The sequence below is a fragment of the Drosophila ficusphila genome, unplaced genomic scaffold, assembly GCF_018152265.1.
Source record: "Drosophila ficusphila isolate 14025-0441.05 unplaced genomic scaffold, ASM1815226v1 contig_197, whole genome shotgun sequence".
Lineage (NCBI taxonomy): Eukaryota > Metazoa > Arthropoda > Insecta > Diptera > Drosophilidae > Drosophila > Drosophila ficusphila.
In genome coordinates, this window is record NW_025064091.1 from 7157676 (window position 1) to 7179562 (window position 21887).

Consider the following 21887-nt stretch of genomic DNA (forward strand, 5'->3'; position numbering starts at 1 on the left):
TGATTTTCTAAAAAAAACAATTATTTTTATTATCTAGTTTGTATTGTTACACATATTAAAGGTTGCTTTAAAATAAGTTTCATGTTTCTCAGTTTCTGTTTTGCTTTTGATTATCCTTTCCAGCTGCCTGAGCAAATCGTTCAAAGTTCAGTTTTAGTCTTAGGCGTAGTGATGGGCAAATAGTTTGTCCCCTTATCTTCCGATCCAATTCTATCAATTATACATTTATCAAAATATATGGTATATTTTTTATAAAATGTAATAGTTAAGCATACAATTTAATATAGTTAATAGGTAAATTCACGATGAAACTTCAAGTGTTCAAGAGTCATTTTGGTTGATACATTTAAATCGTTATACAATTTGTATATGTGTATGATAGATTAATGATATATACGCGATCGTACAGATGCGTGACCAATAATAGCAGGGCCCCTCAAAAATGCATGGCCTTAAAAATATTACTTCCTCTTAAAATATATTTCAATAAATTTTACTTCAGCAGAAAAAATATTAAATTAAATTAGAAATTTCCGTAATGTTTTTTGTGGTCCTGCTATTATTGGTCAAGGCTCTATAAGGATATCCATATGATTAGGATTAATGGCGGTGTTAGTAGCATGGGGCTGTCCTTGATTTACATGTCTTAATCTATCGATAGAAAAATAGTCCTTAATCAGAATATGACAAAGTAAAATACATACAAAGTACATAGTAATATAGGTCTATAAAAAATACGTTCTTGACTTTGGTCCAGTACTGAAATCTCGGATTTCGTTAGTTCGCCAAAATAAAGGGAGTTACATATATGTAGGTTCCTTTTGCTCTACACATGGGTTGAGCAACGTGTTTTTTGGTCTTACATGGCTACTGTTTTGTTTAGCTGCGCTTATAAATCAAAATCTTTTCCATCTAATGCTGAGACTGTGCACTGGGCAGAAGTGTTAGGAGTCCTCCGCGCCGCATCCTCTAGTAGTCCAGATTACCCTGGGCTCCAGTGATGATGGCATCGATCCAAATGCGCGCCGCCGAATCGGATGCAGCCTGCAAATTGTAGCTTCGCTTCTTCGTTTTTACAATGAACGTGCAATGTGGTCGGCCGCTCTTCGAGGCATTCAGGTGATCCAGATAGACTTCGTCGATGGTCTGCACACAAAAAAAAAAAAGGTTCTTAATTAAATATAAATGTATGCGCAATCATGTTTTAAAAAAGGTTATAATCCATATTATTTTGTTGATCTACTGAACTGCATATACACATTTGTATTATTTTATATGAATGTTTTTGATTTTATAAAATCTTATTTCTGCCATACTCACTGCAAAGTAGGCGCCGCCTCTGGGCTTCCTCTCCGACTTGTCCGAGTAGTAAATCAGAGCGCTCCTCTGGCGATCCAGGACAAACCAGCGCCTCGACCAGGCATGGAACGTGGCCCCCAATTTGTGAAGGTAACTGAAATGATCAAATGATTTATATAAAATAATGCATTCTTGATTTTCGAGCAGCTGCAGCTTACCCGCGACAACTGTGGGCGTCCACGAAGACATGCGGACACAGATCGATTTGGTGGCCGGCGGTCTCGATGTGATGGCGCAGATTCAGATCCGGCGAGAAGATGGGCAGGTAGCGGGTGAGCGGACGCTGGTGCTTGGGCAGGATGCGCTTCCGCTCGCTGGCGGTGCTGCCGCCGCTTCCACTGTTACCGCTGCCGCTGCCCGCCGATGCCGTGTCCTGGGAATTGCTGCTCGCCCGCTTGTTCTCCACCGCCGCCGGTGACGAGGACGAGTCCATTCCGTTGCCAAACTTGGGCGCCTCGATTGCCACATCGCAGTTGTTTGCCTCGGAAAGGGGGCGCGGACTACGGGCCACCATTTGATTGCCACCACCCAATCCTGCGCCGCCACCTACTCCTCCGCCTCCGCCTCCGCCTCCTCCTCCAATTCCCAGGGCAATGGCATGGTGCTCCAATTCCGGTTGCGAATGGCGTTGCTAAAATGGTAAAGAATCATTAATTCTTAATAGCTTTCCATTGCTTTGTATATTGGCTAAAAATAATGTTTTCCCAATAAATTTAATATTGCTTTGCATTTCGTACGTTTTTAACATTTTCCCATCAATAAACTTAAACCTTTGACGTTGTTTGTTTTCATAATCATTTTCATTACTTTGGCACTAATTTTCTTTTTTCTTTGCTTTGTATTTTAGATTAAGCTTGATTTTATTTACACTGTTTTTACAATAGAGATCTATTTCTATAGGGATAACTTTAAGTGGCATTTTGAAAACCACACACTCATTTTTAAAAAAGTCTTTCAATTCGACTCACTAGATAGTACAACTCATTGCGCTGGCGTGCATTTGCATCGGTGCGTCGATGCTGCACGTAAGTCATCCACACGGACATTGTATCCACGAGAAAATCTCTTTTGGCCAAGCCGGATGGGAAATATTCTTGAAAATAACACTTGCGCCTCCAGTGGAAATGGGCGACTAACTGAGCGATTCGCCGACAAAAAGAATATGATGATGAGGCGGCCGCCGCGCTTCTTTTTCGACTACCAGAGACCACTAGACTTTCCGACGGATCTCGAATGCGAAGGCGCACATGAACATTGTCCAGCAGCCGGAGGATCGAGAGCCAGATCGAGGTAATTATTGAACGTTATGGGCCGCGGATTTTTGTGGCCAATGAACGGGCGAAGATAACGATGGCCAGTCTATTGGCGAGATTGGAAAACGTGTAAACAAATAGGCCGAAATCGAGGTAGAACGTAAACACGGCCGAGAAAATAAATGCGAAGCACACACGTAACGCGTAACTAAGGAAAAGAGCCGCCAAACGGACAACCAAAATAAAACAAAGACCAACAGCAAATATTAAACTTATTAATAAGTGTATGTAGTCCATATAGAATCCGCAATTGAGAGCACGGCGAGGTGGTGGGGTGTTTCTTTTAAAATAAACACACACCCGAAAATAAAACAGCAAACGAAATGCCGAGGCGGCCGACAACTCGTGACTAACGAGCTGGCAATGGATTTGATCGTCATCCAGAAGGATGAGGCAGGTGCACTTGGAAAAAATATTCAATCGATGACAAAGTCAGCTAAATAAAATGAGCGGGCTTATTTATTCGCCACCTACATCTTAAGATTATATATTACATTTGTTATTCTATTTTTCCTAGTACTGAAAATCACGCGAATTATTTTGCTAAAAACAGATAACTGGAATTTTATTTCGAGTGCATGGCAAAGAGAAATAAGCTTTCTAAAATTACCCACAGGATCTCACTCTTACTCCCACTATTTCTCTTACTCTTAACCCAGATATCCAAAGCTCTTGGAATTGATGTCTTCGCGACTTTGTGAACTTGAAAACCAGCGCACAAATAATAGGGTAGTTCAGTGCTAATGAACAATTAAATTCAGGCAAAAAATATATTTAAAAATATTAATTTTCAATTTAATGGGAAGTCATAAAAGTTCGTATACAAAATAAATTTAAACAAACTGAAATCCTAGCTCGTAAATTAGGATACTTAGCCCAAACAATAACAAGACGATAATGAATGATATGGAAAAAGGGGAATTACAGAGAACCAAGAACAAAGCTAAAACATGACTAAGTCTATTTCTCTTGAAGCTCTGAAAACCAGTCAACAAAAACAAAATGGAAGAGTGTAAATACCAAGTACAAATGGGTTGGCTGAAGAAAAAAATATTGAGCGTATAAAGTACGATAACAAATCAAAATATATTTATAATACAATTGTACTGGTGATTCATGCTTAATATCTTACAGAAAACAATAAGATAGGAATGCAAAAACTATTTCCCATAAAATAACTACAGAGTATCCAAAAACGATTTTAGCTTTATGATTTTTTCAAGTAGTACTCGAGTATTAGTTTAATTGTTAGAAATTAGTAGTTCAGCAATCCAGTAAAATCGATCGAAGCAAAATGAAAACCACTTCAAGGTAAAAGTTACACTGGTAGTCATTATTATCGGTTATCAGCTCCATTTATTTGAACTATATCGTTATCTGGGCAAAGGTGTCTAATAAACCAACCAAAACAATGCACACGTTGCCTTATCTCAATCGCTAAACCTCATATGTAGTGCACCTTTCTATGTATCTAGATATGAACATCGCAACAGCTACAATGGGGAATATTTAAAGTAAAAAAAAGAGAACCTATAGTTGTTGTCAGCAAGAATCGAAAATATTATTGAAAAATCAAAACACCCGTCATGGCGAAATTTTAGCACCATTAATCAATGGTTCTGTGGAATTACAAATTCATGGCTCTTCACCAAATACCCCTTGTTTATCGACAGAAAGGAAATGGCACATAAATTGGTGGGTGGGAAAATGAATGGGTTCACAACGCAGTTGTATTTCTCGCTCACGAAAATTTCCCGGAAGCCGGAGGAAAAACAAAAAGATTACAATAATAAACACAAACGCGAAAAGCTCTCGTATTGTTTGGCCTAGGTCATCAATTTTGTTTGGAGGGGTCAAGCTCTAATCTTTTTTTTTTCGGTTGATTCATTCCAACTCACCTGTTGAGGTGTCGTTCCAAGTGCTGCTGTTGTGGGACTGCTGCCGGTTGACTTTCTGTTCTGCACATTGTTCTCCTTATCGCCACTGGTCTTTTCCACCTGCTCATCTACTGCGGTGTCACCTGGTTTATTGAGCTTTTGCATCTCTGTCTTTTCGAACAATTTCGCATCTTTGCCGCCGCTGCAAATAATGAGAGAAATAGAGAGATTTAATAATGGGTTGGTTATATGGAAAAAGAAATTGCTATATATTAGGTATAATATAGAAAAGGTATATGGGATAAGCAACTAATCTCTTTTTTAAGAATCAGCCAACGATGAGCTAATCAAAATCTCCCAAACAAAAATTGTAATGATTAAACAGCTTCAGTTTAATGGCCTTCATATCTGATAAATAATTATTTCTAACCGAATTAAATATGATTTACGCTTTGTTTTGATTTAGATAGTTAACCACAACACACACACAACCAAAACCGGCACTGATAAGGCTATTTACTTGATCCACAAGTTGCTCTGTTTAATTTTTAACCATGCATTAAGCATAATGAAACCACTGGCTGAGAAAGCTTTAGTCTTTTCCCGGATCACAGCCACTGCCATTGTTTATCTTTACTATTTGATCATCATACCAGCAGGGAATCATCGCGTTGATTCGATACATTATTTATTTGGAGTGACTCATTCCCGAATCCGATTTCCAACTGCAAAACCGAAAGCCGAAAAAAAAACTGACTAAGCGGGCGGACGGAATGGATGTGAATGCACAATCCGAAGGCAACAGTTGGCACACAATTCAACGATTCAGACACATAGATACTCCGGCAAACGCACACTTGGATACGAAATCAGCTGATAAGCTTATCAGCCACGGTACACGGAGAGAAAACTGAACACATTTTCAAAATTTGTTTAGTAAAAGAATAAATATTGATTTATCACCCAATGAATTCTGTTTGTGATTTCAAAAACATTAACTTAAATTTGATAAAAATCAATTAAATCAATTGTTGTTCTGTTTTTATTCCTGTGTAAAGATATATAGCAAAAAAAAAACTGAGAAAACCAAGGGAAATAAATAGAATAAGAAGCTACTCAGGTAACGTCGCCGTTCGATCAGCAAATGTGCACTAAAATAAAACTCCAATCGATGGAAGTTTATTATTTGCCCAGTCGAATGTCGTCGCTGCCTTTTATTGATTTTGGTGTGTGTTTTGTTTGGGTTTTCAATTCAAAATTCAAAGTGAATTGACAACCGGTTTGTTTTTTTTTTAAGAGGGTGGAGTGGTGGCCGCACATTGTTTAGCTATTAGCCACAAAGTTTGATTAATTATAGAGGCGCGAGTTCAATGAGCAAACCAAATGGCATTTTCAACTTTACACTGGACGACAAGATTTCTGTTCAGCTGCGAACTAAATCTTATAAATCAGAATCAATCAAGGGTTAATTAATAAAAGACACTTATGCCGTAAATATAAATTGACCATTAAATAATCAACAATCAATTACCTTCGAATTTTGACATTGTCAAAGATAAGATATTAAATAATTTATACTAAACAAAAGAAAACTGAACGGGTGACAACAAGATTGGCAAATATTAATTAAGTTAAGCTCTCAACGGCACAACTACCAATCGAAAGGGGTATTTTCCATTGAAGAATTAACTCTCTTGTGAAGAATTCCAGTGTAGGAGGCTCCACTCGAAGTGCATCTTTGTCGTCGCTGTTCGGGTAATTAACTCGACGGGGGGCACACTTTCAATTAGCCAAGGGGCCAGTGGAGTAGAGGGCTGGATGTCGAATGGGGGTCAACTCACTTGGCATTCGGTTCCAGCTGTTGCTGCTGCTGCTGCTGCTCCACCGATTGCTGGGTGGAGAGCAAATACTGGGTGCGGGCTTCGTCGTGGCTCTTCTTTTTCAGATCGTACATCTTTTGGCGCTCGTGCTCAATGACCTGATGCCCTGCGAAGCGTAACAAAATATAAGTAAGTCAGCCAATTGAACTAACCAATAACTATTCATGTAGGGATTTCTTGTTGAGAAAATTTAATTTTAAACTTAAAAAGAAACATTAATGAACCGAATTTGCTTGTAAAACCAAGAGCAAGAGGTAACCAAATCGGTTCTAAGAACCAATCATGCAAAACAATACTAGTTTTCAATAGGTTGCCTACTCTAATTTGGCAAAACAAGAATTTGTAAATGACTTTACCAAACTAGTTCTGTTTGACGTAATAAAATACTTTAACAATTTAAATGCGAAATAATCTAAATTCTAAAAACATTTTCGTACCCTGCTGGGCCAGCAAAAGCTTGCGATTGCGTTCGATCTCCTTGATGCTGTCGAAGATCTTGGTGCTGGCACCCTGGCTGGTGGAGATCGGGGCATCGTTGGCCACCTTGCAGCTGCGATCGATGTCATCCTGCGAGGGAACGCGTCGCTCCAGCGGGTTCACTTCGAAGCGATCGCCTTGCAGCGAAAGATTGAAGCTGATCTGCTCGCAACTGCCGCCGCACAAGTCCTCGAAGAGCTGCAGCGGCAGACGCTTGGGCGTACTGGTATTGGCCTCGATTTTATGGTTATAGAACATATTCTCGTTCACGCTCTTCGACATTAAGTCCTCCTGGTTGCGTCGCTTTGGACAGAGCAATTCAGCGGATCCGAATAGCGATTGCGACATCACACCGTTGACCAGATTGCTGCCACTCGATCCCGGCGAGCTGGGCGAACCGGGCTCCTCCTCATCCGGTCCGATTTGAATGCGCAGAGCGGCCAGTTCGGCTTCGAGGGCGAGTCGGTGCTCCTGCCGCTTGAACTCCTCGTGGCTGGCATGATGCTCGGACTCCTCCTCGAAGTACTGGAACTCCAGGTCCTCGAAAGTCTTTCTATCGCTCTCCAAAGACTCGCACACCAGTTGCAGTTCCTCCTTCAGGCAGGCATTGTTCGGTTTCTGCTTCAACATGGCGCGCAGTCTGGTTGGTTAAAAAAGCAACAATTAATATTTGATTTGATTTGAATTGTTTATGGGTTGTTGGCTTACTTCTTTAGCTGATCCTGCTTCATTTCAATGGACTGCTTCAGCTTGGCCTGCTGGTTCTCCTCCATGACGCGAGTGGCATTCCTTTGGGCCTCCAGCCGACGAACTCGATTCTGCAAGGCTTGCAGTTGAAGGCGCGGCGAGGCACTGGCGGCCAAGGGCTGTTCACCCAATTCCAACTAAACAGAAATCATTGGTTAACCAAAATGTATAATAAAAGTCATTGGGAGACACTCACCTCCAGTCCCTCGATGCCCGCTGAAGGCGGCAGTTCGGCCAGTTCCCGCTTGAGCTGCTTGCGTCGCTGGATGAGCTCCCGCCGTTGTCGCTGCTCCAGATGAATGCTCCGCGGTGCCGGAGCTGGCTTGCGGTTGGGTTTCGGCGACTGCGTCTGCGATTCGACGGCCTGCAGGTTCAGGGTGAGATTGTTGATATTCTTGTTGCTCCGCTTCGCAGGCACCAGACGATCCAATTGCTGTTGCTTCCGCTCGAAGGACTTGAAGAGCTGTTCGTAGTCACGCTGCTGATTTGGCGCCGGTGGCTTGGGGGCCAATGGTGGCTTCACCAGGCTGGGAATGGGAATGGGTATCGGTGCGGAGGCTACAGCTTGGGATGGCTGAACTGCCGGTGGACTGATGGCCAAGGCAAAGGCATTGCCAAAGGACACATCCTTTTTGGGTGACATGCAATTGGTGCGGATCTTGGTCCTGGGACTCTGCGGCACATACTTGCCACCCGTCGTCGTCGTCGTCGTCGTTGTGCCCGAGTTGTTCTGGTTCAGGTTCAGATTTTCGTGGCTCGCTCTCACCGCCGCCGTGGGAGCCACTCCACCACCAGAGGTAACTGCTCCGGCTGAGCCACCTCCTCCTCCCGCTGAAGCCGGCACATGAATTTGACCATTGATCTCGACGCGATTCGGTCCCAACAATCGAACATTCTCGTAGCCCGAGGAACTGCTCAAAAGCGAGATATTGGCAGTGCTACCCGCACCTGCCTGCTGTGGAAACGGTGACTTATTCTTGTCGCGCGGCAACGAGCCATTGGTCTTGATGCGATTCTGGACAATTGGCGATGACGTGATGCTCGAGGCACTCGATGTATTGTGTGTGGGAGCCATCGAATTGTTGCGATCCGCGTACTCCGTGCAGATTTTTAGCATATCCTCCAGTTCAGCTCCGCCTCCACCGCCTCCAGAGCCAGAATTGTGGCTGGAAACCAGACCATTGTTGATATCGCTATTGACGCCATTCATCGAGTAGATCTGCAGGCCACCCGCCTTGGGATACCGGTCATACCGATCGTTATTGACCTTCGTGAGCAGATCCGGAGGAGCTGGGTGCTGTTGCTGTTGATGTTGCTGCTGCTGCTGTTCCTTGTAGATCGCCGCGTTGCTGGGCACATTCCAGTAGCCACCGTTGCTGCCCACTCCCTTGGCAAACTGATTGTTCAGCTGCTTCTCGTTGCGATGATTCTCGGCGAGATTGCGGGCAAAGCTGGCATACTTCTGGCCCAAAACATCTTTGGCCGGCATGTTGACCGTGACCAAATCGGAGGAGAACACCTTCGGGCACTCCAGCTCGTAGGTCGACTGATGGTTAATCGGATTGATAATGCTCTCGTAGAAGGATTCCAGCTCCAGCGATTGACTCAGCTCGTGAGCCTGTCTCGCCGATTGCGTAAAGTCGATTTGCGGCATCGAAATCCTCTCGTTGGATCCCATTGCCGATCGCATCATTTGCGCCTCGTCCGGATTGTTGAATCTTAGATAATTCGAGTTGCCAATGGTGATCATCGCCCCCTGGGTGAGTTTGGTCTCCTCCAGAATGGGAGTGCCGTCGATGAGCAGGCGGGAATCCTGTTCGGGAACCAGAGTCACTTCGTTGGCGTCGCTCCTGCAAAGGAAATAAATCATTTTTAGATCTATCCCAATCTGAATTTATGTTGTAAAAGCACATGGTGGAAAGTATGTATCGAAACATAAACTTAAATACATATGCATATCTAGGAAAATTAAATAAGGAATAATATATGTACCTGTAGATAGTGCAGTGCAGAGGACGAACCCCACTTCCATTCAAAGAGATGCTGCAGCTGGCTGCCGATCCAATTGTAGTGTCACCTGATTGGGATTATAAGAGAAATCAATAATATTAATAACTAAATTCAAAACCGAAAGTTTCACGTTTGAAGTTGTGTTCGGTAATGTGAGCTTGGAATATTTGAACAGTCTGTTTAACAGTACTTCTTATCTGTTTTCACATCTCTCTCTGATTTTTTTGGGAATAAAAAGCATTGTATTCTTAACTTCACTCTGCTTTGGTACAGTGGTATTATGGATGATTTTAACAAACTTTTTTATAGGATCCAAGTTTATTCTTTCACTTTCCTTATTACCTGTATTTTTATAATTTATTAATTACAGATTAAACTTTAAAAGAACCCCTAGACAAGTATTGTAGTTCATTATCTAATGTCATAAGTTCTTTACTTATTTCGAGCCCATTTATGAATACAAACTTTTTTAAAACTTGAGCTTAATTTCAAGCCCATTTTATTTAAATCCATTGAACACTTTTCATCCCATTGTAAACTTAAAAAAAATGAGCTTATCGCAGTTTGCTCACCGTTTTTGTTGTCTTTTGTGCGTTTCTTTCGCAAGACTTTTTGTGTGGGGCTTTGCTACTTGTTGTTTTTTCTTTTTTTTTCGGTGTTTTGCTTATCGCTTTACAAATGACCTTGCGAGAAGAGAGAGACGGAGCAGAGAGCCAGAGAGAAATACCGCGCACGCGTGGCCGCAGCAGCAAACAAAACACAAATGACACGAGTAACGGTGCGTGTCCAGTCCCCCTTTTAAGAGATGGCCTCGTGTCACGAAAAATTTACTGCAGTCACGTGTCACGAAGAAATAAAAAAAAGTTTGAATGAAGAGATAAGCCCCTTTTAAACCTAAACAAAATTGGTGAAGTTATGGGGCTCTGGAATCTCAGATCTCGGTCACCCTTTTTAAAATCCAACCATCCAAAATATACTACTCAGCACTGAGATAACAATTCTCACTACTATTAATCGTACCGCCAGGATTTGCCACACTCACCTATGTGTATGTAGTGGATGGTGACGGCGGTGCTCAGTCGTCCGCCGCCCAGAGAAACGAGATGCGGATCCGAGGCGGCGACTCTCAGCGACGGATCCTTTTTGGTCAAGGACATCTGCAAATAGGAATAAAAGGAGCGGGAATTAAAAGGACGCTCGAACGAATACCGGGAATGTGCCCAGTGTGATATGGGAGTTGCATGGGCAGCTGGTCGGTAATTGTTATTGGGTTTTCTCGCTTCCTTTCTTTCTTAACAGAGTGCCGTTAAGGGATTTCAGGGGTGTCCTAATTATAAGTGAGTGTATGTGTGCGGGCCAGCACGTGCTCATGAAAGGGAGGGAACTCCACAGCTGTGATAAATTTTTGCAATTTACTGTGTGGGTACACGGAGAAAAAATGTTATATATTTCCGCAAACACTTTTTTAAGTGAGCAAACAAATATCTTAATAATTTACAAAGTCAGTGATACCTTGCTTAATATCGTAAAAATCCCACATAAAAGATTTTTCAAAGCTTTCTTATTTAAAATTTAATTTCAGTTACCGCTTGAGCTGCGTACAACTGTTTACCAACTTCCGAATGATGTCATATGCAGTGAGTAGTGACCAGTGACCCCCCAATAGCCCCCTTTTTGTTTCGATTTCTGACTCAAACTCACGCACTTGCAACTGATTAAGTTGCACTCGCACAGTTAAAAAAAAAAACGTATAAAATATAAAAAAGCAACGACAACAACAACATCAATCAAAAAGCGACAAGAAATGGTGGAAAATGATTTATGCGCAGTAATATGAATGAATATATGGTTGTGTATGTTTGTTTTATAGATTGAAAACTTTATCAGACAAACAACGTGCGCTCCCATTTCCCAGTTATCCAATGTGGACACATAATGTGGAGCGGACACTATATGGCCGCCACTCACGTTGCACCAACAACTATGTAGAGATACCGGAGTTATGGAATTATCAATGACATGATCACGATGACCATAAAATCATATTTTAACAGTGGCGTAAAGGGGGGTTTCCCACCCAAAAGGAAATGGTTTTCAGAAGAAATCTTTTAAGTTTGAATTAGGATGATAAATGATTTCCTTATATTATTTTTTCATAGTCATATGCAAGCTTTTTTAGAGTTTAATTGATGACAGTGTTAGCCACAAATTTTATACAAATTTTCTAAAGTCTTAGCCACCGAAAACCCCCCGGGGTAGGCCACTGGATTATAATGATGATCATGATGCCGCCACTTAATCGCAGTCGCCTTTTTGCCGTCGACCACTTTTGGTGTTTATGACCCAATTCGGACTGTTTCAGCTTCGTTTGCTTCGCTCCCGCTTTTCGGAGGGAGAAATGCAGGCCGAGTCATAGAGATATGGAGCCAAAGGGGGCCCACATTTCGTAAAAAAATATTTGGAGGTGGATCGCCAGGCGGAAAGCGGGGTGGGGGAACCCTCAAACGCAACCATTTCCGCGCCCCAAAAATAAAAGTGAAAACTTTCAATGCTGTGGACTTCCATGTATCTCTATCTTTTTTCCCCCATTTATAGTACTCTTGCTTTTTACCTGTTGTTCTGATTGTTTTTTTTTTAGTGTATGCGTGCCTTATCAAAGGCTGCATTTTTATTTATTTGTTTATTGTTGATTGATTACTACTCGTAGCGTATTCACCGCCAATGATTGAAGCCAACATATTCCATATATTCCATATCAGAGGGTGATAAATAAAAGGTGATGGAATATATCGATAAAAACTTGAGAGCTTTTGATACAAAGTTATAAAATATAAGCTAAATTACTTGAATGTTTTTGCATTGATACGTAATAATGGGGAGTCATGTGCAATATTACATTATAAATTGCGAAATCCCCTATCAATTATCGGCATTTTTCGTGCAATTTGTTTTTTACATTTTCCAGTTGCATGTCAACTTTAAAATTCAATTTCTTAATCCAATAAGCGCTGCTTTCGCTTTCCGTCTAGACGTTTCTTCTGCATATTTTGTTTTTTTTTTATATTTTTTTTCGTTGGTTTTTGTGGCCCCATCATCATCAGCATCATTATAATCATAATGATGAGGGACTGTGTTGCTGTATCATCAACCGATCATTACAACAAAACATTACGAAATGCATTTGGCTTTTGCTTTATTTTCCTTTCTTCGTGCCTCCCTCAAATTCTGTGGCACGTCATCTTGTGTGACTGAGCACAAGAAAATATCGTCAGAAAAACTAGAGAAAAATCCACAAGATGTGTAATAAATTACGCCGAAGAAAGGCGAGACAACAAAGGCGAAATTAAAGGGAATCAAATGGGCTGGAATAGTCGATGGATCGGGGCGAAAAATAAAGACCAATCCAAGTCGAAAGTGAGTCAGGCGAAGCGCCCACAAGATGCGCTCCCCCAATTGCCTCCTCTCCTTCGATTTGTGTGCCTTTGTAGGCTTTTTATTGCCGCCAACAACAAAGGTATTTCAATTTTATTGAGATAAGATAAAGGTAAACGGAAAATCATCGAGAGAGTCGGCAGAGATATGCCGCGAAACTAGCATTATGTAAAAGCTCTGCGCGATAACAAACATACTTTTTGTACAGTGGAGGTTAATTCATTTACCAAGGTATGCAACCTAATAGGTATACAAATTATTACTTTTAATTAAAACATTTAAAGGAAATGAATAAAAATATTTTAAGTTTAGACTACAATACCTTATTATATACTTCTTTTAAAACTCCATTAATTTAACCCCCGCTGTGCATAAAAGCCAAAACCATTAGGTGACACGTGTGGTGAGGATGGGGAACTCGAAAAATGGTACACAAGGCATCTATCTACTCACAAGATAAACAATCAAACAAAAGAGTGTCAACGCAATTAACAGTTTCCCTTTTTCCCTCATTTTTGCCATCCCGTTTCCCTTATTAACCCCGAGCTCCCCTAGAAATGCAACGCCTTTCCCCCTTTAATACAGCCCCCTTGCCTTTCTCAAAATCCCCACACAAATGGTTCGACTTTAGCCTGATGAGCTCCCTCCGATGATGAATACATTTTTGCCATTTTTAGTTGACTTTATTTATAGAGAGCAAACACAGCTGGTAAATATACCTCCCTTTCTCCACGTCACTTACACAGGAAAAAAAAGCAGATTCTTTTATAACGATCATCAAACCAAATAATAAATTAAACTTTATGCTGATGTTTTTTTTTTAATTTTTAAATGTTCCAGCTTGAATCAATGTTATAAAATTAAAAAAAAATGTAAAGTAATTTTTCGAGTGTACAAAAAATATATATACACAAGGTGCATTAGCTAGCCAACTGTCAATATTTTGAATTTGCAAAAAACTCTGTTTATTTGCTTTTTGGACTGCTGTCAGTTTTGGCTCCATTTCAGTGCCAAAAAATCCAACGCATTCCACAGACAAGTTATTTTTTCGTGGGGCTGGTGGGCGTGGTCCAAAGGCCTTTGCTAATGGCATTTTGCTGTTTCAAAGCCAAACAAATGCGAAATGTAAGCCAGAGAATAGTTTTGCTTGAGACGTGACCTGAACAAGGGAATAAAACCCCTTTGGATATAACATATGAGAACTTCCGGTAAGTGGAACTTCACTTAAAAGAACCACTTACGATTCCATTGCACGTTCTAGGGAAAATTCAAAAGCATAATAGTCATAGTAAAATAATTAACAGGCATGACAATGTTTAAAAACAATAAAAAAAAAATAAAATATTTTTTTTAATCCAACTCAACATATGATTCATAATATCAGCTATATTGGCTTACCTTGTCTTGGGGTTAAAGCATATTTGTTACGAGCCCCATAAATAAATGCTGATGTTTACCCATTTGAGTACCTTAAATATCTCGAGACCTTCGGGGACATCAAATAGTATTAAAAGTCAAATGTGGAACACCGTTTTTATACTAACAACCAAACAAGAGACATATGCATATGGCTGACACAATTGCGAGCACATTTCGTGGCTATAAAAATATAAACATAATTATGTATGCAAACAGAAATAAACCATTTTTTTTTGCAAATTGTGAATTAAAATCATTGGCGAAGCGTAACCGAGGCAAATAGAAATTAGACCAAAACAAAATACATACATAAGTAATACATTTAAAAAAAAATCAAGGGGGACCCCCAATAAATTTTCGAAAAAATTTATTTTCTGAAATTTGAAAAAGCTGGTATGAAACTATTTTCTGGGGCTTAACACATTAAAGACAATACCTTTCCCGTTTTTAAATCTTGAATTAAAAAGCCTTTTTCTTTTTATAAAAATAATAAATATGTATGTATTTATAATACGTTTAAAGTTTAGCCAAGACTTTAATAATTTTTTTTCTTTAATATAATAAAATACACCTTGTTTTTTATTTAAAACCGAATTGCTGGCTATTCAACTGGCGAAGGTCAGTCGGCACAGTTACGTGCGTAAAATAAAGTATAAATAAATTACAGAGACCGCAGGTAGCGGAAAAAGGGGAAAGGGGGGAGGTGTACGCCCATGCCTTGTGCATAACAAAACACAGCCCACTTTTGACACCACGCCTCCTCCTTTCCACACCCCACCTCAATAATGTGTAGAAAATATCGTCGCGTTCAGTTTACCTGTCGCAAAGTTGATGATTGTCAAAGGGTTTTCAACTTGTTCCCCCTTTGTTCTTTTGCAGTGACACAGTTTTGGTCTATTAACATGTTCAAAACTCCACCCACACAAAGAGAAGGGTAACTGTGAATTGTGGGCGCCATTTAAAACTGTCAAAAGGCCGACAAACACGAAAAAAATATTCACAGAGATGACAAGAAAAATGTATGTGTATATAAAGAAATTACAGAGAATCTCGAAGATAACAATTTATACAATTCCGAGCACTGTATGTTATTTAAAGATTTCAATTGAAAATATGTACTTTTTTTTGCAATTAACAAAATTGTATCTCAGGTCATCTCTAATCTTCGATCTTTGATGAGGTTATGTGGGGGCTTTTCTGTGTGTCAAGTGGCTTGTTAATTATGCTTATGATTTCGAGAGAACTGCCCAAAAATGGGGAGAAAAGGAAACTACTCTCGAGCGACTCTGGGGAAATAGAAAAAAAATCTAATTAACACACAAATTGAAGCAATTCTCAGCCGTTTGACTCGCTGATGCTCATCTCCAACCAATTGAGTTCAATTGAAGTAACTAACAACAATGGGACACCATTTATGAATCATTTGTGGAAAGTATAACAGAAATCAAGGGGGAAATGGCAGAAAGAGTGCAATGCAAATGCAAACAAATGCGTGATGTCATCACGAAGGCAGCAGAAAGCAGCAACATCAGAGCAGTTGCATTTAACACGACAACAACGAAGACAACGTGTATACCACAATCAGCAGCGCACCAAGTTGTCGTGCACTAAGAAAACCAATATGAAATCAATATAAAATTAGCCACAAATGCCGGTCATATGGGAATCACATTGTCAAGTGTCAATCACATTGATTGAATGGAACTTGAATTTTCTGTATTTATTTATTTAAGGCAAAGGTATGCAATTCTTAAACCAATATGTTTTTATTCACTTTGGATTTTTTTTAAAGAATCTTCCTAAGAAAGTATTTAAATAGAATAAGCCCTCTAAGTAATATGTCTTTGTTTCCTGTGTAGCGGTTATTGTTGTCTTTTTTTATGGTTTTTGTTTTTGTGAGTATGTGACCGTGTGGGGGGTAAAGTAATTCAAAGTAAAGTGAGGCAAAGTGAAACAACAAAACTTGATTTGACTGTATGACTTCATTAACGGAACACGCAGCCAACAAAGCGAATTTACATCCACACGATCGTCACAATAAAAAAACTACAAAATTATATAAAAAAAAATAAGGGAAATGTTGCGCAAGACTATAATTATTATTAATATATTTTCAAAGCACTTAGTTTTCATCGCAAAGCAAAATTGCACATTTAGGAGTAATCTGTCAAAAACAACAAAACTTTAAACCTTTAAATAGATTTTATTTGTTTATTTGCCTTCTGCAAGAAAGTGTTGATTTTTAACCTAATCAAACACATATCCTTATGTTATATGTATGTACATATAATTCATTCTTTTTCTTTCTATTTTAAGGTAGGCGTCATTTTTATTCAATTAAATTTTTTTGGTTTATTGATTCAATTAGGTTCAACTTTTAGCAATGCGTTTAATTAAAGACAAGCCCCAAGATAAAACTGAAGGCCATCTTTGTCCCACGCACAGTGCGTGGACTCCGGGGGCTATCAGGGGTTAATGGTGGGGGTTTGTTGAACTCTCCGCCACAACAACAACAACAACAACAGAAACAGCAACAAAAAAAAACGAAAACTACGGTTTTTTCCCCTGTTTCTTTTTGTTTTTGCACTGTACACGGCCGGAAAACGGAAGCGCCTGTTTCGGTATTGTTTATTATTGTCTGCATTTATGTATGCTGCGCTGCCCATTGTGAGAATTATGAGTGTGCGTTTATGGTTATGGGCTAGGAACCATAGGGAATGCCGCCAAGCGAATGATATAGTGAACGGCATGGGGAAAATCGAAGAGAGTGGAGCTGGTGACTAGAAAACTCAAAGTGGCGAAATGGAACGACACATGGTGACATTGCAATGGGAACAACGATGTCGTTGCCAAAGGTGTCGCCTCCAACTATTGCCACATGTCGCACATAGAATACACTTGGAGAAATTATCTTTGCAAACAATGAAGAGAATCTATAAAGACGACAAAAAACATTACCTTCTTTCACATTTTCTCAATAATTTGTATAAAATCGTATGTGAACTTCAAATTGAAAAAACAGAGTTACCTGAATGCAGTTTCTTTCAGTGCACTGGGGAATATTCATCACTCACACACACACACACACCGATATGGACGCACCATTAAAGATCAGCGACGGTGACAAAGTGCGTCCGGTTTTCAAAAAGTGTCGGATGCAAATGTGCAAAGCGACGAGGAGTGGGTGGAGTGGGGAAATAAAGCAAGGAAGAGGAGGAGAGAAGGAGAACCCAAAGAGAGATTGAGGGGAAAGTCATCGAATTGTAGGGAAAACAATATTGGCAATGCAAGTTTGGCAGGGAGGAAAATTGAAATTAAAACATGTGCAGCGGTGGAAAATGCTTCTGCCTCAACTTCCACTTTTTCCACTCTTTTTCCAACCAGCTGCAACACCATCAAGTGTGAAATGGAAAAACACATAAAAAAAAGGCAGGGAAAAGTAGATGGGGGAAAAGAACAAAACATATGCTGGCGGCCCGTGGAAAAGCGGCACAGTGGGTCACAAAGTGTTAAATCATTAAAGTACGAAAAAATATTTAAACGAGACGGAAGCTCGTTAAATTTCCCATTTGAAAATTTCCAAAATTAAATTTAATTGAATGGGAACGAGAAAGCAATTAAAATATTCGAATTTGGGTTACCCCTTTCAACCCAAAAAAAAAAAAAGATTCCAACTAAATAATTATAATTCTTGATTACCTAAAGCCAAAATCAACGAAAACACAAAAGCGCATTCCTCGTTTTTCCATGGCTTGCTGAAATTTGAAGAAGCTCCTTCAATTTTGGACTTTCGTACTTTCGAGAACAAGATCTTCAAAGGCGATTCTAGAGAATTCCAATGGCTGTTTTTGCATAACAAGCGCTATTGTTCTCCTTTTTGTTTTCTTTTTTTGCTAGTGAAATTTGATGAGGGAGGAGCACTGGGAGATGGGATCCCAAATACGATTCTTCCCCAGAACGTCGTCATCCGTCTTGCACTTGACGCGAGGCCATTTAATGCCCGGCGAGAAAATAAACTTCTCCGGAATGCCACCCACCGAGGATGCAAAATGAACGGGGCGGCGGCGAATGTGAAACCTCCCTGGCAAATATGTAAGAGAGCTCGCAAAAAATCCGATTCCATGGTATTCATTTTGCTTGGTCGGCAAACTTCTGGACGGCAGTGTGGCTGCCCACAGATGTTTGCTTTTTTGTTGACACACAAACTGCAAGCCAAGACCAGAGTTTTATGCTTCAATTTCATTCCTTGCCAATGTTGTGTTGATATTTAAACGAGCTGTCTGCAGATGGGGGAATTGACAAACGGAACGTTCGTTTTTATGGTTTCGAAATATTAATAAAGATTTTACAAGCAAACACCACACCTTATGGTTTAGTGTTTAAAAATGTAGAACATTGATTTCAAATTCAATGAATTTGTTTTTGAAATCAAATTAGAAAACATCCAATTTTTATTTTCTGTGGAGTGGCGCCCAAGTCTCCATGGAATAATTAATTAAATACACTTAAACGTGGGATGTGAGTCTGCAACTGGAACAGAGCTCATTTCTTGAAGCAAACAGTTAAAGCAAACAAAAAACCCGGCAAAAAAAAAAAACCAATTGTTAGGTGAGCCGGCTAAGGCAACAAATTAATATAAGGCCATGACAACAATTGAGCGACGGAAGACCAACAAATTCAAGTCAATAATACCCAGCCCACCTAACGCAATAATTTAGCAAACAAAAAAACAACAAAATGGTTAAAAAGCATAAAAAAGACAGAAAAAATCCATTCCTTGAAATCGAACCGAAAATGCTCTAAAACTGATTGGAAAACACAGATATCAATCAATACCTTTTAATGTTTTCTTAATTGCGGGTCTTTATTTAATAGCAGTAAAAAAACAATAAATTACAATTTCAGCGTCGAATTGACTGCATCAAAAACTGTGCACTAATTTGCATGCAAATTAAGTACCACATCTTATGTATTTAAATAATTAAATTAAACATTTTACAAGCCTTTAACTAATGGTTACAAAATAACATCCATAGACGCTTTAAAGGAGCTGTTGCACATAAATTAAGATGTTTTTGTTTTAAGTCTTTGAATGCATACAATTAAGCGTAGTAAACAGAGGGTTACAAATATTTTATTCTTTTGAGCAAATAACAATTTTTTTTATATGTTATGTAAGTGAATCCCTCGTTCCCGAGATCGTGTATAAACGACAATATGTATTCATAACCTGAGTCAAACGTTGATTTTCGTGTTGAACTTCGCTTCGCTTTGCTTTATTTTTTACTTTCCGCCTTCCTTTGTTGTTTGCCCTTTTTTTTCTGATCACAGACACGTTCCACTCGCGTTTGAAATTTTCAGCCCAAAAAAAAAATGTATAAAAAACTGCTGGTAATATAAGCCCCGAACAAGTTCTCGGGTAAATAATTAAATATGTATCTTGGCTCTTTATATTCGCTGGTTATTTGTGTATTTAGCCGGGCTATTCATCTACTGGCCTTGCCATTCCCAGTGATGCCAATTTGAGCAATTTACATAATTCCAGTCGCTGAGAATGGGCTTTGTGGCCCAATAGTAACTATGTACTTTTAGACGTCATACCAGATGGAGGAAACTCGCAAGTATTATGCAGTAATTACCATCTGCTTTCTACTGCTGAGCCTCTTATTTTCTTTTTAATTTTCAATTAAATTTAGCTGCGCTTTAGTTTACGTAAATATGAATGCGATCTTTGCAAGAAAACATATTAAAAATACTTATAGAAAATAGAGAATTTCTTGATGGGTTTGTAAAAATAAGGATATAAAATGTTAAGGCAAATTTTAAAAGTATAGTAAAGATACCAATTGGCATTGAGTGAGCTGTCCAATTGGGATCCCTGCATATCGAGTGCATCCAGTTGGAGGTTAAAGCCAGTTCGGAGTTCATTGTTGTTGCATCGCAGTGGCGGCCACGCCCCAAAAGGAAAAGGCAAAAGAAACGCGCAACTGAACTTTCGCAACTCCCCAGTTTAACCCCCCTCAAGCCGCCGCTTAACCCTCGTCAGCCACTGCCACTACAACTGACCCACTCACTCGAGAATCCCTCTCTTTTCCGCCTGTCTGAGCTGCTTTTTATGGAAACCGGCTAAATTCCATTTGATTTGGAAGTCGGGCCAAGAGCCAAAGCCTCGTCTTCTTGTCATCATTTCTTTCGCCTTGCCTTTTCTTTCTTTCTCTGCACGCGGAAAAAATATTCCCACATATTGCCAGGCCAAAAATGCATTGCTGATCCATTAACATATTGCCATTTTGGGGCCTTTCGCTGGCATGATCTGAGCAGGTATTTTTTTATATTTATGAAGCAGGTATTTTTTTATATTTATGAATGAATGTTTGCTTAAGCACATGGTATATGGCTAATAACTTAAACCGCATTTTTTGATAGTTCAAATTTAGATTTTTGTTGAAAGTCCATTTTCATTGTGGGCAAATGAATTAGCCATCCTAATAATCTTATCTTCCCTTTTTATATTGTTTTAATATGTTTATCTTAACTTCTTGATTCTATATCAAAACCTCACTTTAGATATCAAATAAATAAAATAAAATATTAGAATATGCAATCTTCAGTTTCCATTTTTTATACAAACTATGACATAAACAAGGATTTTTGTTCTGTGTACCGCATTTCACTTAACTGTCAAGGGCGTTGGACTTTATTTTTTTTTATTTTTAATTGACATATTTTAGGGTTGTCACAGTAAAAATTACATATTTTTAAGCCTTTTATTTTAATAAACTTACCTTACAATCTGGCGTAAACTTTATTATTGAACTCCTTTTAGTGCTTACAATTTTTGTCAAATTTGCATCCAGCAATGGATAAAACAACAAAAAAAAGCCGCGCAAACAAACAAACAACCGCACACACACACACACGCACACATGTGCGTAAAACGAGTTTTATTTGCTGCACACAACAACAACAACGGCGATGAGAAGGAAACCGCAATCAACCAAGGATAAAATGCGATTTGCAATTAAATTCCGACGTTCCGCCCGCATCCTCCGGTCTTTTTTCCCAGTGTAAATAGAAGGCACTCCGTTAAAAAAAATCAAAAACAGAGCACGGAGCGCGAAGCGTTGGGCGCAAAAAGGTAAATAAACGCACGAAACGCCGTTCAGCAACAGACAAAAAACTGGGGATGACAATGTTGACGATGCATCGCGCTTTAAATTTTTGTAAGTATCGATGTCCAATGGCGACTATCGATTTCAAGAATCGATAGTCTAGCTGATACAACCTCACCTAGCGAATGCAGCCACCTTACTTAGTTAAGACATACTCCGCGCTTCGTGGAACGCAAAGGGCGGGACTTTCGAATTTTAAAG

The 21887-nt window shown here is 39.6% G+C and overlaps 1 protein-coding gene across 3 annotated transcripts; it reads right to left on the reverse strand.

Annotated features, from left to right (window-relative positions):
• Positions 1–224: 224 nt before the first annotated feature.
• Positions 225–21689, reverse strand: LOC108097984 (pleckstrin homology-like domain family B member 3). 3 transcript variants are annotated; one of them, XM_017200607.1, is made up of 11 exons: positions 21300–21689; positions 10706–10820; positions 9646–9730; positions 7850–9503; positions 7615–7790; positions 6867–7546; positions 6391–6535; positions 4571–4751; positions 1518–1990; positions 1321–1453; positions 225–1146 (listed from the first exon to the last, which is right to left on the reverse strand). In XM_017200607.1, the coding sequence occupies exons 2-11, from the start codon at positions 10818–10820 to the stop codon at positions 970–972; spliced, it is 3819 nt and encodes a 1272-aa protein (XP_017056096.1). In that variant the 5' UTR covers positions 21300–21689; the 3' UTR covers positions 225–969. The 3 variants fall into 3 exon arrangements, with proteins under 3 accessions (XP_017056096.1, XP_017056097.1, XP_017056098.1); XM_017200608.2 differs by lacking the exons at positions 6391–6535; positions 6867–7546; positions 7615–7790; ... (2 more) ...; positions 10706–10820; positions 21300–21689 and adding an exon at positions 5203–5376; XM_017200609.2 differs by lacking the exons at positions 4571–4751; positions 6391–6535; positions 6867–7546; ... (3 more) ...; positions 10706–10820; positions 21300–21689 and adding an exon at positions 2328–2656.
• Between the last annotated feature and the right edge of the window lie 198 nt (positions 21690–21887).